This window comes from Oreochromis niloticus, linkage group LG18, assembly GCF_001858045.2.
Source record: "Oreochromis niloticus isolate F11D_XX linkage group LG18, O_niloticus_UMD_NMBU, whole genome shotgun sequence".
NCBI classification, from domain to species: Eukaryota; Metazoa; Chordata; class Actinopteri; order Cichliformes; family Cichlidae; genus Oreochromis; species Oreochromis niloticus.
The window spans coordinates 29,646,866-29,664,972 of NC_031982.2; the positions used below are offsets into that span (position 1 = coordinate 29,646,866).

Consider the following 18,107-nt stretch of genomic DNA (forward strand, 5'->3'; position numbering starts at 1 on the left):
TAACAGTACAGCAGCATGTACAGGCCCGAGTCTGAAGATGATCTGGCTTTTCGAAGGAGCAACAGCTGGACAAACGAATTTTGAATCATTATAAGGCTGATGCTTACGTTTTTAGTGGAAGTCTAAACAATTACTGGGTGATCTGATATGAAATTTGATGAAGATATCCATAAACTCCTGAGTATAAACCTCATTTGATGACCTTTCGTCTAGTGGTCATTGTTGTCCACTTAAATGTCTCACCATCTACAGTGCAGGGTTAGCACAAGACATTGTGCAAATGTTTTATTAGACAAGAAAAAACTAATTTGGATAACAAATTGTGTTTTGCATTTTAAGCATCAGTAGAGAGGGATGGATACTTGAGAAGTATTATACACCTCAACTCAGGAGCTGGCACTGTGTTTTACATATTAAGATAGAAATATAATTTCACATCAATCCATTTATCCATCAACAGTTGCATTGTTTTTTATTTTGAGCATAAGGACTTAGTGTTAGGAAAGGATCATCATTTAAAAAGCATCAATTTTAAAGTCTAATGCACATGTTACAAAGCTACATTGGCAGCATTAATACAACATTTACCACCATGTTTTATAACAGTACTGCTAAATGTCCACACAATGGTCTCACCTTATCATTGTTCACAAAAGATAGTAACAGTCTACTTAGAAAGCATGAAGGTAGAGGAGGGTAACTACTGGTGATTTACAGGGGACGGATTCCAAATTCATTTACTGATACAATTCAAACTATTATTATAATTATTTTCAGCGTGAGAATAGTTAAAGTACCACTAAGTTCAAGTATGGCCTCTCAATCCTTTTAATTTTATTAATTCAGAGGAAAATCAATTAATCTTCCTGGCATTTTTTTCGTGTATTTTGTGAGTATTTTCTCACACAGATTAATACATGTGTAGGACTCTTAGTCACAAACTATTTGGACAATACTAAACTTCCAGGAAACAGACGGTCCAAAACAGAGAAAGTTACATTCGCTTTTCACTCCAAAGTGTAAATAAAGGTTGCTTGGTCATTATTCGAGTAGTCCAGAGTATATTGCTCACCAGGAAAATATGATCTATCCATCTTCTGCAGTCTGATTCCTGTTGTTTGGGGACAGAAGCGCCTGAGGAGAGGATTGCTGCATGTAGTAATAGGAAAGCCAGAGGTTTCACTGAACAAAAGAAAGGCTATTTCTTCAAACATCAAAGACATCCCTTCCCTTCAGGGCTGCTCCACTGATCACTCTACTATGAGCTGCCTCAGCAAGTACATGAGAGCGAATCAGGAGAAAAGCGGCACAGGCAGACTGTCATGCCTAAGTCTTATCAGTAATAATGACAACTAAGGAGAATACTGTCTGTAAGACTGAACAAATGTCAAGTCAGCGCCTTGAAAAACAGAAACAGAAGTCAGAATAAACAATTTCTGTGCATTTCTTGGTATAACAGATATATATATATATACATATGGGGCCAACAGAAAACCAGTAAAGCTCCGAAGGTCTACAGAGATTTTGACTGTGATAACAGTTAGGTGCAAAGCACAAAGGGTTCAGGTTAAGGCACTTGTGTTTAAAGACATCATAAAATTATAGATTAGAATTAAAGGAATTACACTGGGGGGTTTTGTGCATATACTCTTTTTACATTAAAGAACTTTAAAACTAATTAGAGAGTGAAGTGTGTGTGTGTACATGTTTAGACATCTTTGTACGAACAGAAAATTAGCATGTTACTGTACTTGTGGGGACCAATGGCTGTCCCCATGAGTTAGGCATTCATTTTTTAGGGTTAGGGTTAGGGAAAGCATAATGTCAATCAGATGTCCTCACTAAGATATGAAAACAAGTGTGTGTGTGTGTGTGTGTGTGTGTGTGTGTGTGTGTGTGTGCGCGCGCGCGTGCATGTGTGTGTGTGTATGTGTGTGTGTGTGTCTTGAGCAGCAGGTGTTTTCCTCCAGCTGTCATGAATCACCCTGCCCTCCTCTTCCTCCTCCTCCTCTTCCTCCTCCTCTCCCCAGGCCACAGGAGGAGATGATACTCTAAAACCACCAGGATGCTCCTGCTATCAGCTTTCACCTCAGACGCTGCGCCAAAATGTCATCACATCGATCTTGTTTCACATGTGGCCCTGCATTTTATATATTTTTATTCCTACTGTGACAGCTTTGTTTTGGAGAGGGACTCGACCTCAGTACGGAGCATTTCAGTAGCTTTAGGCCAAAATATGAAAAATGTTTATTCAAACAACCTCAAATTCAGCACCGCATTTACTAGCGTTCACAGCGATTCAGCGGCCCAGCTTGAAGTGGAGAGGAAAAACGGTTGTTGAGTTAAACAATTTTACTGCGAGTTCTTAAATTATGAGTTAGGTGTGCCTTTGATTAATGCAGTGTTGAAGCAGTTACAGTACTGAGCAAACGTCTTGCACCACCCTTTATTTCTTAGTATTTTGCTTCCAAGGATCCAGACTTTCTTCTAATCTTTTAAAGACCTCTTATTAAGCTATTTAACACTGATCTGTGAGTCATTCAAGAATAAAAACACACCTAATTCAACAGCTGAACCAGAGTTCAGGCTATGTTGAAGAACAAATGTGGTCATACCAATTAATGACTTTCATTTGTACCATATTTCTGTGTTTACATGTTTCAATAAACTGCTGCATGTATTTTCCATTTCCCTAATGTCTTTAAGCCACACCTCAGAGAAATGAGAAATTTGCACAGTACTGTATGCAACCATGTTTGAGGAAACAAGAAGCATCTGTGAATTATGTATCAACATTAAATGATGTTGATACATAGTTTTTGTTATTGTCAGTAGTTATAAAGTATCAAGAGACATTTCTGGATTCTTTGATCTAAAGAAACGCTAAAGCTCGCTGACTTTACTGCTAAATCACAATATGACATGGAGGAGTCAGGTAACTGGCAGCACAAATCAGATGTTCTTTAAAAGCTAGAGATGACTTCTGGTGGCCCAGAGTTTCACTACATTCCTCTGCTTTTATCATCTTCAGCTTGTTGTTCGGTCTAATACATTAGTTTTCATCACTCTGTCCCTGCAGTCAGACGTAGCAAGGAAAAATGTCTTAGGTTTTCTCATTGCTCAAGCAAAAAGCTGTGGGGAAAGATGTGGCTACTGAGACTATTCTGGCTCAGAAGATGGCTTGTTTCACAAAAAGACATTCTTTCAAGGGCCTTTTTCTTACTGGTGCATTGCGAAGTGGCATTTTTTCTATGTTGTGGTTGATGCTGCACTTCACTCTCAAGACGAGGTTTGACACAAAGTGAACTGTCAAGGACAACTTTGGTGTTCTTTTGAAGTTCAGCAATCTCATAGAAATGTCAAGAGTCACTTTGAAGAGTCACTGTAAAGGGTTAGAGAGGAATCTGCTGAGTACACTGAAGACTCTGACATCTGCGGTGCAAAAGTGACTGAGAACATCTTAAACCTTCCAGCTGTTCACCTAGGATCAGAGCAAAGCAGCCTCTGAGCCTGTTTCATAAAGTTACAGGAGCTCAACCTTGATGTTAAAGGTTGCCGTCAGAATTTCTGCAACACTGTCAAAGTAGTTTTTGTGAGCTTTTGTGAGCTGAAGTTTTTTGCAATTAAAAAAAACAACTTGTTTCTGGCTCCACAGAAGGAAAACCAGTGCTTTGTAATTATTCTTTTAACCATATATTTGGTTAAAATGTTAAGAGAATCTACAGAAAACAAAGAGTAACACAAATCTAACCCCTTGATAAGACCTTTGGACTCCTCAGGCCCTTCATCTCATACTGTTAGATACTGCAGCAGTCGCAGAGATACCAAGGTATCCTTTTGCAGCCCCACCTTGAGGCACCATCTGCAGATAGCAACAAATTATAAGTAATAGGTCTGTCAGTCAGTAGTACACACATTTGTCCTGTGTTATCAGTGTGTATAGTTGTGTATGATGTATGGGGCGGTCAGGTGAATCTAAATCAAACACTTAATACAAAACTAAGAAATAACGCTTTATTTTAGCACCAAGAGGTTTTCTCACATGTGGAAAGCAGCCGTAGCTGAGGCTAGTCTTGTTTAAGCTAAAGTCACAGTATTTTTCAGTTATCAAAGGTCTATTTGGAGAGGAGAGGAATAACATTTGAACAGTAAATAGAAAAGTACTTATATAGCGGTTTCTACTCTAGCTGAGCTGTTTTACACTACAAGACACATTCACCCATTCGAAAACACACATTCATACATTGCTTTCAAGGTCTTTAAGTACTGTCTAACTATAATGCACACACCCTGACGGATACACTGTGGACATTTTGGCATTCAGGATCTTGCCCAGAAACACTTCAACGCACCAACCCGCGGGAGTCGGGGATTACACTACTGACCTTAAGATTGACGATCGATTGGTGCTCATGAGCTACAACCACCCCACCTACAGAGGGACTATCTAAACACAAGTGATCTTAAACATGCAATGAACCTGGAATTAATCTAAAACTCTGGGGTAGAGGAGTGGAGATATTTGTTAGTGCCTTAACACCGCAACATTTTGCATTTGCATATTTGACACTTTTTCATTCCTTGAACTTTTTCTGCACTTCATAAACACAAATCATCTAATTTATAATTTCTCTGTCTTGTAAAACATAAATACATTTGATTCTCAAGAGCAGCTCTTACACTAAGCGGCTCTATAGGGTAGAGACCTTACTGAATGGGGCTTTTGAAGACCATGGTGATTAGAAATTAGGTTTCCTATTTATACCGTACTGATCTGTATGCTAGAGTTGAGTAACGTAAAGTAGGTTCAAGGAAAAAGCTTGAACTAAAACTGACATCATATTGTGCTTAAATAAAAACTCCCTCATTCAGCATATGAAAGCTTTGAGTCGGACCTCCACACCAACATGAGATGTTTTTCCTCTATAACATAACATTTAAGGCTCTCCTGTTGTATAGCTCAGAATGTCGAGTAACAGGATGTAAGGACAAAAAGAAAGAGACATGCCAAAGACCCTGAGCCAGAATTACACCCATTTCAGCTGAAAGGCGAGCATGAAGGAGTTTCAAAACCAAACACAGGAAAGAGGATTTCTAAAGAACTTCAACCTCAGACTTGAGGAACAGAGGAATCAATATGGAAACGACCCTGTCCTTTGTGTGAGGAAGAAAGAAGGAAAAAGATGCCCAGCAGTGTGCTCTTGTTGCATTCTAGGTAAAATTTGCAGGAACAAAGAACAAGGGTTTGCAATTTCTCACGTGGAAAGCACATTTCTTGCTTCACCTAGTGTGAAAAAAGCTGGTTGATCACTACTGTGGATTACCCAAAACAAAGGTGAAAGAAAGTCTCGTTATAGGCTCAGAAAACTTCAACTTGTACTCCAGATATGCATTTTGAAAATTGAGATAAAAATTTTTACTTTCTACATTTTTTAACCTCTTCAACATCCAAGTGGGTCACTGGTGACCTACATAAAGGTAGAGTTAAGTTGGATTTTAGCCACATGACTAAAAAAACATTGCTTCATAAGCTAGAACATGTTGCCTTTCAAACTGAGCAAGGATCTGGTTTTCTGTTATAAGACTTTTATTTCGACATGCCATGAAAATTCCACAAAAAAGCCAACCTTACTTCAGTTCAGTGAGGTTTGCTAGCATTTGTTTATGCACAGCACTTCACTCACCTTGAGACCTGGATTTGCTGCCACAAAACCCTAATTCTTCTTTTTCTGTTGTAGATTTTCTAATGTGCTCAGGATCATGATCCTACTGCATGGCCCAATTTGGGCCAAGCTTTAACTGTTGGACAGATAGCCTCACATTTGACTCTAGAATACACTGACATAAACAGTTCATTGTTCACTCAATGACTGTAAGGTGCCCAGGTCCTGTGGCTGCAGAACAAGCCCAAATCACCTCCATTGTTCCAGAAATCTTGTGGTTTGCGAACCTTAACCATGTTACCATGTTCTTTTTAAGGTAAAGAGTTTTCCTAGAGGACCCTTCCAAACCACAGGTACTTCTTCAGTCTTTTTCTAATTTTACTGTCAAGAACTTTAACATTTAATATTCTAACAGAAGTCTATTGAGTCTGAGATGGAACTTTTTCTAAGCATTGCACAATCTGACTTTTGGGTGAATCTGCTCGAACAGCATCTCCTGTGGCACTGTGTGAACACACGCCTGAATGCTACAGAGGCTTTAATAGCAGTCGTCACACTTTCTGATGATCTTTTAATCTACTCCATTTCATTACAGCACCTGGCTGAAAATTACCCTTTTCATTTATATTCTTTTCTAATTTCTGGAAGCAGTAAAAGTGTACTTATTTCACCTGAAAATAAATGACAAATGCAAAATAAATTGTAATTTTGATTGATTTTTTAATCTTCAAATACTGTCCATCCATCCACCTACCCATTAATTTTCTTCTGTTCATCTTCAAATACATCTCCTTCAAAATTCAATTGCAGTTTGTCTTTTAGATGTTCATCATTAAATCTGTACTCACTCTGTGTCGGTGATGACGTAGCCAAAGACATCATCATCTTTCTTCTTCTTGCTGGCTTTGACATCCAACTGCAGCTCAGGAACGTGCATCGTCTTCTTGTGAGGTTCATCGTACACGAGAGCAGCAGGAGGGGGTGCCACCTCCTTGATCCAGCCTTCCACCTCCGACAGCTCCTCTACAGACTGGGTGGTATCCTTCTTTTGCACCGCCACCCCTACTTCGCTGGTCCGACTCTGGACGTTTTCCAGCCCCACCTGCTGCCCTCTGGGTGTTTCGCTGGCATCGTCATAATGGTTTTTAGCTGGGGGAGATCCGGTGAAGGAACTTTTGTCAAGGTAGGCGAGGAGCTTGGTGAAGAGGCTGCCACTCTCCGTCTGAAATAAGAGCCAATGAAATAACATGAGTAAATGGACTGGTTCTTATATATTGCTTTTCTACTCTAACTGAGCACTCAAAGCGCTTTACACAACTTGCCTCATTCACTTTCTTTTTTCCTGGAGACTGGAGCAGACAAGGATCAAACCACCAACACTTACAGTTTGAAGGTGATCTGCTCTACCACCTGACCTACACACAGCCACTCCAAAACTAAGGTTTCTGTGTAGCAGAAACCTTCAACAAGTTTTTCCCCCCAACTTTAGTAAAGTGACTCTGGTGGGACTTGAACCCACAACCTTTGAATTGCATCTGAAATAAACCAGTAGAAGTCCAATGTGCTATCCATTGCACCACAGAGCCTGGTAAGACAGTAGGTGATCCAACTCTTACACAGAACTTACACTTTTAACCAAATTTATTTCAGACACGTAATTTAAAAAAAAATACAAACCTGACTAATGAGCTCAATTTTAAGCTTTTAAAGCTTTCATAAACAGATGTTTGTATTTATTTATTCATTCTTTTCAGATTTTTTAAATAGTATACATTAGATCTGCCCACTTGCAGTGCTCTGATGAACAAAAACAATAAAACAAACAGACAAAAAAGAAAGATCAGCCCTTGTATTATTTAAGCAAGCAATAATAAGGTACTTTACAAAAGAAAGATGCACTTTTACCTGTTTTCCACCAACATGTGCCAGTTCTGGCTTGGTGTCTTTTGAGAATCAGCCCATATTTAATCAGGACTTAGAACCATTTAAGACATAGTGTCTCTAAAAGAACATGAGAAAACGTCTGTAGCAACCGTATCATAACAGAAAGAATCTGTGGGGTGCTTTTTCTAGTTAAGTTGCACTGCTCCCAACCAGTGCAATGATTTGCAAATCCCATAAACTTGTGTTTTATTCACAGTGGAACACAGAAAATAAATCAAATCAAATGTGTAAACTGAGAAAGTTACAAATTTTAAGAAAAAACATTCCAAAACAATCTACCTCTGCTGGCACTATCTGACTGATGCCGTCAGAGAGGGAAGAAACCAGTGTGAAAAGGCTTTGATGGCAGCAGCATGTCTCAAAAAAGTAAGAACAGTGCCATGTTTACCAATGTGCAGCATCCATTCTTCTTTTACAAACAGTCCATAAACATCTGGGAAGTGAGGAGACCAGCTGTTGGACTTCTGGGAGAGGTATACTAGCCCATTCTTGTGTGATATAATATTCTAGCTGCTCAGCAGTCCAGGGTACTCTTTTTCATATTTTCATTTCATTTCATTACAACTGCTTTCAGTTGCAGAAAGATCTGGTCTTAGTGGCAGGCTAGCTCTGCACCTGGACTCTTCTAAAACTGTACAAAGCCATGGTGTTATAATAACAGATGAAGAATGTGATTTATCACAGTCTTGCTGAAATATGCAAGACCTTCCCTGAAATATGTGTCATCTGGATGGGAGGATTTGTTGCTCTAAAACCCGTGTATACCTTTTAGCATTGAAGGTGCGCTTCCAGATGTGCAAGCTGCTAACTCCATAGGCTCGAATGCAGCCCCAAACCATCAGAGATCCAGGCATGGATCCATCCTACCTTGTGCCAATGGTTCGGGCTGGTACTGGTGGTTTAATGCCGTGGGAGTTATTTTCTTGGCACATTTTTGATCATTTAGTATCCACTGAGCATTGTTTAGCCTACCTGATGGTTGCTTCCAGCAAGATAAGGTGCCATGTGACTCATCTCAAACATGAAAATCAGTTCACTGTACTCAGATGGCCTCTACAGTCACAACCTAATAGAGCACCTTTGGGATGTGGCGGAATGGGAAATTTGTCTGTAGCCAACAAATCTGCAGCAACTGTGTGCTGTTAGGCATACCTAATGAAGTGGCTGTTAAGTGTCTAATGAAACAATATTGAATCAAGTTCTTTTTCTTTTAAACTGAACTTGTGGGAGTTTTCCTGTTGCTGACATTAGTGTGTTGGCGATCTGCAGCTACAGGCATGAGGAAATAATTGCCTTGAATCAAAGAACAGCCACCCTGTCAGACTTATACTGAATAGGGTTTTAATATGCTATTATTCTTCTGGTCCTAGCTTCAGGGTAATTGCTCGTCTTGTCAAGAACCACATCTCACAGCAGCAGCAATGCCATGTGAGCTAAAAACATAGTTTGTTCTGTCTCTGAGCACTTTGAAATACAATCTTCTTTGCAACTTCAAATTGTTTTTTGGGACCAGCAAGATGCATCAGCCTGGAGGGAATTTTCAACGAGTAGAAACAAAATAAGAAATGAGTACAAGAAATAAGCACAGAGAAGACGTTGCTTCTATTCCAGCGTTGATTTCACCAAATCTTATCATAAATATATTTTTCGCTACAAACACAAATAAAAAGTAGTTGAAAATGAGAATCAAATGACATATTACATTTTATTTGTAAAGTCAGATGTATGGACAAATGAATAACAGTCCCACAGTCACGAAATCCCTTTCACTAAGCTGAATGGGTTTTTATCACTGCAGCAATAGATAACTATTGCTCTAAAGGTAGTGCAGCATTTAGTTATGTGTCAGCATGTTATCTGACATAAAGCTGTGTGATAAACATCAGTCTTCTGGATTGGAAAGTTGTGTATTTGTTTGTGTTTATGGACACATAATGACATAATGTCAACGTGGATTTTTTTCATTTTGTAAAAATGAAAAATATTCATTCTTTCCTTATATATATATACATATATATATATATACATATATATATATATATATATATATACGAGTAACGAGTTACCGCAGATCACCCCGTGTGTGGGGCTGCACGGCGTCAACGCGTTAGCGCTGTTAATCTCATTAAAATGGCGTTTACGTCATTTTAACGAGATTAACGCTGACAGCACTAATATATATATACACGCATACATCAGTTCATATGAGACAGGACAGATGGAATAAAGGTGTTTGTGTTCAGAAACACAAATCAGTAGAGAGGTTCTGACTATTTTACAAACTGCCATGACGACCTGTTGTCATGGCTGTAGTCACATGTCTGGACAACACAAACACTTTAAATGCATGAACAAAAAAAAATTAGCTTGTTTTAGGATTTTCACATTTTTAAGAGATTGAAATTTCGGCTTTTAAATCAGCCACGATCCATTTAATGTCAAACTAAATAATTTCTGTATGCATAAGTCTTCTTGTTTAAAATGCAGCACTAAAGTAACTGGTTAGTAGTGTGTAACCATCATAGTCTGTTGGTTATTCATAACCTGCGAGCGTTCTGATGTCCTTAGTGATAGGACTTTCTTGATTTGGTTGGTTCTCACGTCTGTCTGGAGGTGAAGAAAAAAACCTCTCTGTTTCATCAGAGATTGTAATCAGGTATGCATTGAGTTTAAGATGTTCCTCTGTCATTAAAATCAAGGTTCTGTCAAAGTGCAAATGAAATTGGCTTTAAAGATCCTTTGTTGCCTCTACCAGGAGGAATTTTAAACAGAAACCCACATACTGACTGATGCCTTGGTGAGAGCTCATAATCGCCCCTTTATCTGGTCATAATTCTTTTTATTATGTAGCTTAGTAGTTTAGTAGAGTCCAAGACAAATTTCCTCTTGGAAACAATTAAGTATATATCTGTGATCTATCAGCTGAAAATTTAAAGCTTTATAGCAGAATCACATTTGGTTTTTTAGACATACATCTCTCTACTATACATGCTAGTATTTCAACCACTGCTTTGAATAAAAGAAAACCATGAAATACACTAATGAGTCCACATTTTTTTACCCAGGTTTCAGTTTACAGTATAAAGGACTGAATCAGTACAGCGTTGTTGTTACGAGTTCACCTTGTCCAACAGTTTAGCCTTCATTAATTCCAACTCACTCATTTATCCGCTGCTCTCCCGGTTCCTTAAAAAGTGCACATGCTCATATTATTCACATTTATAGTGGAAGATTTTCTTTATTATTTGAATAAATAAAAAAAGAATATTATTAGTGCATACTAGCAGTATAACAAATAACACTTTGGGGCTAAAACCTGATCGATTTTGGTTTTTGTTGTCGGCAGTTCATTCTCTCGCATGAATACTGAGTTCTAGATAAATTCTTTGTGCAGTGATTTCACCCTTGCAAAATTTCTTTTGAAAACTGTGGGCTTCATCTCATTCCCTTGTTTAATATATTACATAACTGCTTACAATGTCAGCCTTTGCTTTGACATTTAAGTCTTCCCTTTCTGCTACTCTGATTGCTTACCTTGTCCTGCACATTTTGCTCCTCTGTCTCCGTGTGACGCTCTGTTGGGAGAAAGAGAATAAACATACTGATATATTTGTGTTTCCATTCAAAGCGGGAGCAGAAAGACAGAAAAAGGTGTGGTTTATGTAAAAATTCATTCAGAGCTAAAAGCCGCCTTCCCAAATTTCAAGGCCATTTCCTTAAATCAAATTCATCATTCTCTAATATTTTACTGATCTGAATTCACCCCTGTGTAAATTTCTTTTTCACTGATGCTGAAAAAACATTAGAAAACGTACATAAATAACATATCCACTGCTTTCTGACCACAGTTTTTAATCATTTAGTTATCTGTTGAGCACTTTTAGTGATTGTGTAAACATGCGAAGCCTGAGTGGCCTCAGTGGACAATAAACCATTAACACTGGCTGGGTTTATGTTCTGCATTGAGCACAGGATGCTTATTTATTTTCACATTGATTTTTATGTTGCACTCTTGTGGCGACTTGAGAGCTCCGTTTTTTTTTGTTTAATCCAGCCTACACAATTATGCATGTATTATAGACTTACTTTCCATCGCTTACTCAATACTTTAATTATGTAAAAACAAAATGAATCACTGTAAAATTACCTTGAAGTGCTGCCAGTGCGACAGGAGTGCTCTCCTGAGGTTTCAGGGTAGGAGCATTCCCCAGCAACTCATCCCTAGGAACCTCCCCCTCCTCTTCTTCTTCTTCTACTTCTTCTTCTCCATCACTCAGCTCTCCTTCCAGGTCTCTCGGTCCTGGTCCCCTCATTCGGCTCAGGCCTCTGTTTAGTCCCTTGTCCTGATCAACTACCTGTAGAGCCTCAGCTATCAGGCTCGACAGCTGGTCCAAATCCTGCGGTGTCAGCGTATCCACGTCCACGTGCTGCCTGTCAACATTCTTCAAAACGTTCTCGATGAACCTCTCTGGGGGAGAGATGGAAGTAAAATAAATATGAAAGACACAGAAATTATTATCATTAAAACAGACCAAATATTCTAACTGCACGCTCCATGTTTGTGTTCTTGGACTTGTATGATTCATAGTTCAAAATAATATTTATTGATCTTGTGCTGGGTTTTGGTTAAGTCACTCAGTTTACCCTCTGTCAGAAACAAGCTGTTTTAACTGCCTTTCTACTAGCTTTAAGCCAGCTTCCTTCTGATTGGCTGCCCCTCATGACCAGAAGGTTTGAACAACAGGTGGGTGGGATAGCTGTGTGCCTGACATGACATCCTCTGTCTCTGATATCATACAGAGCCAAGAACAGATAAACAGAAGCTGAGTGTTTAGATCAGTGTATAGATTGCTCGAATTACATGGTGACTGCATTATTTGAAATTCTGGACATGTTTATTATGAGCGTGGATTTATAAGAGAAAACAAGAAAAAGCAGAATCAGTCCCCATTAAAACCAGTTATGTAGTTTAGATTAGAGGCAATAGTCTCACTTCTCATGTCTGCTGTCTGGCTTCTAAGCTCAGCATTAAATATTTTTAGGTATCTTACTGTGACGATGTAAAAGCTGTGATTTGTAGCAATGAAGCTAAAGCTGTTTATGGAGCTTCTTTCAGGTTTACAGCGAGTTTCAGCTCGGTGTATAGCTGTCCACTTATTTACTATTTACTTGGCATCACATAGCAGCCACAGCAGACAGTTGTTTTCATCAGGAAAGCTCTGTGTATCTGCTCAGCACCAAACAGCAGGCAGACATTTAGCTAGCTAGTGAGCACACAGTGGAGCATTTAGGAGACAGATATTTCCCTCAGGAGTCAGTAGACGCAAAAAAGACACAGTGGATACAAGAGTTATATTCATTAGGTGGACACTGGACTAAATTTAATGCTGTTCTGTTTGCTGGATGCCTATATGAGTTCATCTTTGCTAACAAGTTTCCCAAGTTAGAGTATGAGGGCCTGTCAGTGTATGCAGGTTTTAATGCACAGATAAAAATGAAAGTTGAACATCTACAACTATCATAAGAACTGGGCGCACTACACTTTGTGATTACATTTACCTTTGTGTTAACTTTGAAACCCTTATAGCAATTATTTAATGGTCCTTGCTGTGAGCTAGTTTTTCCAAAGTCATGCAAATAATGCTCATCTTTATGGAAAAAGAGTACAATGTGGTTTTCACCACAAGCCGTGTGTGTTTAGTGTAGTCACAGAAAGAAAGAAATAATAATAACTTCCTTATAACAAAGACCCAGGCAGTGTCCAACAGCAGGCTAAGGCAGAAACATGCTATCTGATTGTAAGTGTAACCACGCTGTGCTACAAGTTCCTTATTTCTGTTCACGTTTGTGTTACTTTCAATGATTCTCTTAACTTCCTGCCACCACTTCTTGTATTCTGCATGGTTCAGTCCACTCAAAGAAAGCCATAAATCACAGGTTCTCCTTGTTGCTTGTAATAAAATTATGTAATATCTGGCAACACTGACAGTTCAACATGTGTGTGTTTACATGTTGTAAGAGATACGATTGAAAGTGAAAGAAATGTCCTGCCTGGAATTTTGCATCTCAAACACGCTGTGGACTCTATGATGAAATCCATCATGGATAAAATACATACCATCAACAGACGAGAGTGGGTCCTTGGGCAAGGCCCCCTGAGGCCTTCCCATGTTCACAAGTCTGGATTTCGAGGTCTCTTTTTTGAGCCCAGAATTCTCTATTCTGTTGCTGTAGAACGTCCTCAGGCGCTCGGATGGGCTCGCTCCCCCACTGTGAAGGGACGCATGCCCGGAGAGATACTGCCTCAGGGCGCCCAGGAGAAGGTCACCCTCAGCCTGCGTGGCGAGGAGCTGGTTAGCTGGTGGTCTCTGCTTCTGCACGGGTTGGAACGATGAAAGAGATGAGAAGCTGGAGGGAGGTGATTTCTGAGCTGAAATCTGGGGCTTGGAGCGATAAAGGTCTGCAGGGATGCCTGACTGGAAACGGTCATTCTGGAAAACACAAGCATATTGTACAAAGACACTGATGCTGAAGACACTTCCACCAGCTTTCCAATAGTAGAGCTTTTGCTCTATTTTCTGAGAAACAGCCACACTGTGTCTCCGGAGGAAGTCCGTGCCCCTAATATGGTCATTTCAAAACACGACGCTGGATGTGAGCATAAAAGTCCCACCCACCTGCTGTTTGTGAGGGGCAGCCAATCAGGAGAAAGCTGCCTATAGGGGAGTGGTCTTAAAGAAAAACTAGCTCAAATGTTTTGTTTGACACAGTGGATGAACTGAGAGGCTATGAAATGTGAATCGTCCAAATTCCATTAACTATAGAGAGCTTAAGTAAAAGCCTGAAAATTCCCGACCATATGTTGTAATGTCTCGGAGCAAATAATTAGACCTCGAAATAAACAGACTGCTTGTGGTGGAAACAACATTATGCAAAGGGACGAAGTATAACTGCAAAGTAAAGCATGAAGTAAATTATAATTACTTTGCATTGCTTGAGCATTCCGGCTGCCTAGAAATTTAAGATGCTAACCATCTCGCTCACCAGTCATCCCTCTGTCGGCTGTCTAATGATGACAAAAAACTGCCATGTTAAAAAAAAAAATCTGACAAAAAATATGAGTCATGCAGAATTACTATTTATGCAGATCCTGGATCCAAGACAAATGTCCCACCTGCTCGTCACACGTTTAAGGCTGAGACAACGTCTAAAATAATGGGAGCAACTGTATGTGACAAGAACGCAAACCATCCCGATGCCAAAGTACAAACACAAGCACCCTGCCTTTTTTGTTTCAACACACTTTGGCTTTTTTTTCATTATAACACCACCAATCCAGTAACCTTCGTGTTAGTGTAGCCAATTTACTTCTAGGCAAAATGTATGCAAAATTAAATAGATGTGCATTTGCTGAAAACATCTAAATGTAACGTTTCTTGTTTTTGTTCTTTCACTAGATTTAGAGAGAGTATCTGGATGCATGAAGAAGCACTTTGCTTTATTATTAAAGGCTTCATTTGAACAAAAATGATTATTGAGATGAAAAAGCCCATTTTTGAGGAAAAAAAGTTATTAATCCATTTATGCAATCATATTAACAGATCCATCAGCTACAACAAAAGCAAATTGTCACTGCCGGCTCCATTAACGCCCACCTAAGAGCACAGAAATGGCACAAGCCTGAGCAACGGCAAAATTATCATAACAATACAGACATAAACCGTTCCTCACAGTTGTCATACTTCTTTATGATTTGTGTGTGCGAGGCCCCCTCTGGTATTTGTTGCTGGCAGTATCTTTATTCATTTACATCCCTCAGTTGGTGATGTTTATGCCACTCGTACCCCGAAGGGCCCCTTCAACCCTCCAGCTCCTTTTGGCTGCCACCAAACAGGTGAACCTGGATAGAAAAGGCCACGAGCCTGTGAGCGATGCCTGCAGGCTCCACGCAGTCGTACTCGCTTGGTCCTCAGTACAATTCCCCAGCAGGAAAGAGGCCTCTGCAGGCACAGCAGAGGGACGCAGTCACGCCGTGAGTTATTAATTAGAGCGGTGAACTCCTGAACTCTCGGCTGGTATTATTTCCCTCATAACGGTCGAGCTGGGCGAAGTCATCAGTTAGGACGGAGAAGCAAGAAAGGAGCGACAGCGAAGGATGACAGCGGACCGCCTGCTGTGAAGGTGTGCGCGTCTGTGTTTGTGTCCTTTCAGTGTGTTGGGTAAGCGTGCACTGTATGTGTGAGCGTGCACTGTATGTGTGCGCGCTTTCTTTTTAAACTAAGCCAGGTGGCCTCAAATGGAGGTCGAGGCTAAATGCAGTCATTGGGATGAAAACAAATTCCTCACATATTCTTCGTTTTTCAAATGTGAGAACAGGACCAGCGGGAGCTGAGGTTTATGTGGCACTTCAGTGATATTCTGTCATTTGTGCTTCATTACTTTTGGGCTTTTTTGAATCCTTTCAATTAGCACACTGATAATTGATGCATAGAGGTGAATTAACAGCTTCATACTTTCACACTTGGACTCTACAAGAGGAGCTTTCCATGATTCCCAGTATACTGGGCCTTGGTGCAACTCCTCAGATCATTCACTGTCAAACAGAGCCCAACTTAAACCGACGTTTTCTTTCTGATTAGCTATTTCTCATGAACAAAAGTAAAGCAGGTGGGTGGTGCTTTTAAGTTTGGTTTGAAGATCTTTGCCTTCATTGTTTGTAACTTTGCCCATGTTTAATTAAAGCCCCACCTTTGAAGAAGATAATATGTAACAGAAAATAATAAAAAGCATAATAGTTTCTGTTTACTTGCTTTGAGCCAAAGAAATTCCAACAAATGACAAGAAAATCATCAACCGGAACAACCAAGTCTCAGAAACGCCAAACAGAGTAAATGCTTACCTTGCTCGGTGCGCTCAAGCTGGAAGTAGATGTCTTGGGAAGGAGGCCAAGGCGCTGCAGGTACATCTGGAGATTTCTGCTGAGTTCTACCTCTACCGGTTTCACCCTTTGGTCCACTGGGTCCATCGCTTGAGCTATTGGCCTGTGGGAGTAGAGGAAAAGATGAACAAAATGCAGAAATTAGTCATTTCAGAGTAGTACAGTCAGATAACTTCATTGCAAAGACGTGCAAATGGATTGTTTTTCCTCCCAATGAAATTATTAACATGATGCCATTCTAAAATTTACATATAGCACATATTCGTAATAGAAAAAAGGCAAAAAAAAGGCCACAGTTAAAGTAGAATAAAAAGTAAGAAATTAAAATACTGGCAGCAGCCAGCGCTACCCTTCAGCCTCCTCCAGCAGTAGATACACCTGTGGTAGAAATTTTAAAATCCTAGGTGACAGAAAACTTCACCTCACTGATATTTGAACTCGTTAAAGGTTTTTAGTAACACCAATTGTATCCATTTGAAAATTCTAAGTGTTATCTTCCTCGAGTTATTATGTTCACAAGATTTTCAGAAAACTTGACCTTGAGGTGAAGGTCAACGGGATTCTGACTTGTCCAAAATGTTTAGTAGATGCACCTATGCTATCAAGCCCTACGTCGCCTCATTTTCAAGTTTACTGTCCAAAGTGCAAATCTACAAATTTACATTTCCTTTGGTCACAAAACTATTTGAGCTAAATAAACATCTGACCTGCTCTCAGTGTTGTAGAACGGCCCAGTCTGCTGTGGTCTGTAGGGAATCCTTCTCAGTTTGGATAACTCCTTGGACAGAACCTGCTGGGTGGTATCATCTTCCCAGGTCAAACCTACAGAAGGAAACAAGGGGACCCTTTAGGACTACAAAGACAGGAATACATACGTAAACAGGACACAGTACTGCCCAGGTGCATATCTACTGTGCACCTGTAAGCCTGGAATGAAAAGAAATTCTGAATTAAAACTGCACTGAAGTACAGAAAAAGTGGGTTGTGTGCATGAGCAAAGTCTAGCTGACACGTGGTGAGTACGGGCTAGAACGACGGAGAAGAAATTGCTAAGCATGCAGTAATTTCCCTAAACTCATTAGGTCACTCATTAGCAGAGGAGACGAGGCAACAGCGGGGCGTCCTTGGAGACTCCGGCGAGAGACTGACTGTTTCAGTGACTAAGCAGAAACCGTCTCTCCTCTCGCTCTCCTGCTGCACTTCAGTTGTACAACACGATGAGCTACTTGGGAATTTCTTTTACACATCTTTACTTAAACAAGCGATTAAATATTTACACCACTGCCAATACGGAAAAGTGAGGTCAAAGGCTAAACCCAGAATGTGTACACACTGCAGTAAGATCAACGTCCATGTAAAAACAGTAAATAAAGAACAGTGAACCAAATAAGCCAATAAATACTGAGAAAGGTCAACAGTCAGCTGGTAGACACAAGTCCTGATGATGCAAACAGGAAATTTAAAAAAAGGAAAAAACAAAACTGGTGGCTTGTTTGCTTAGACTGTTGCTTCATTGCAATTATAAATTCAAGACACAAATATTCATTCAAAACATTTTTTGC

At 39.8% G+C, this 18,107-nt stretch overlaps 1 protein-coding gene and 1 non-coding gene across 3 annotated transcripts in view; both read right to left on the reverse strand.

Moving 5' to 3' along the window:
• The window catches only part of LOC100697792 (receptor-type tyrosine-protein phosphatase N2), a 208,867-nt gene that overhangs the window by 152,479 nt on the left and 38,281 nt on the right, over nt 1–18,107 (reverse strand). The window contains exons 4-9 of one of the 2 annotated variants that reach the window (XM_005476816.4): nt 17,253–17,367; nt 16,507–16,648; nt 13,726–13,981; nt 11,755–12,075; nt 11,142–11,182; nt 6,512–6,885 (exon numbers count right to left, since the gene is read on the reverse strand). In XM_005476816.4, coding sequence (XP_005476873.1) covers nt 6,512–6,885; nt 11,142–11,182; nt 11,755–12,075; nt 13,726–13,981; nt 16,507–16,648; nt 17,253–17,367 — 1,249 coding nt within the window. Of the gene's footprint in view, nt 1–6,511; nt 6,886–11,141; nt 11,183–11,754; nt 12,076–13,725; nt 14,099–16,506; nt 16,649–17,252; nt 17,368–18,107 lie in introns of both variants that reach the window. The other variant, XM_013272749.3, reaches the window with a different exon arrangement.
• Nucleotides 7,158–7,249, reverse strand: trnar-ucu (transfer RNA arginine (anticodon UCU)). The gene is given in 2 exon segments: nt 7,158–7,193; nt 7,213–7,249. It is a non-coding gene; the product is annotated as a tRNA-Arg (tRNA).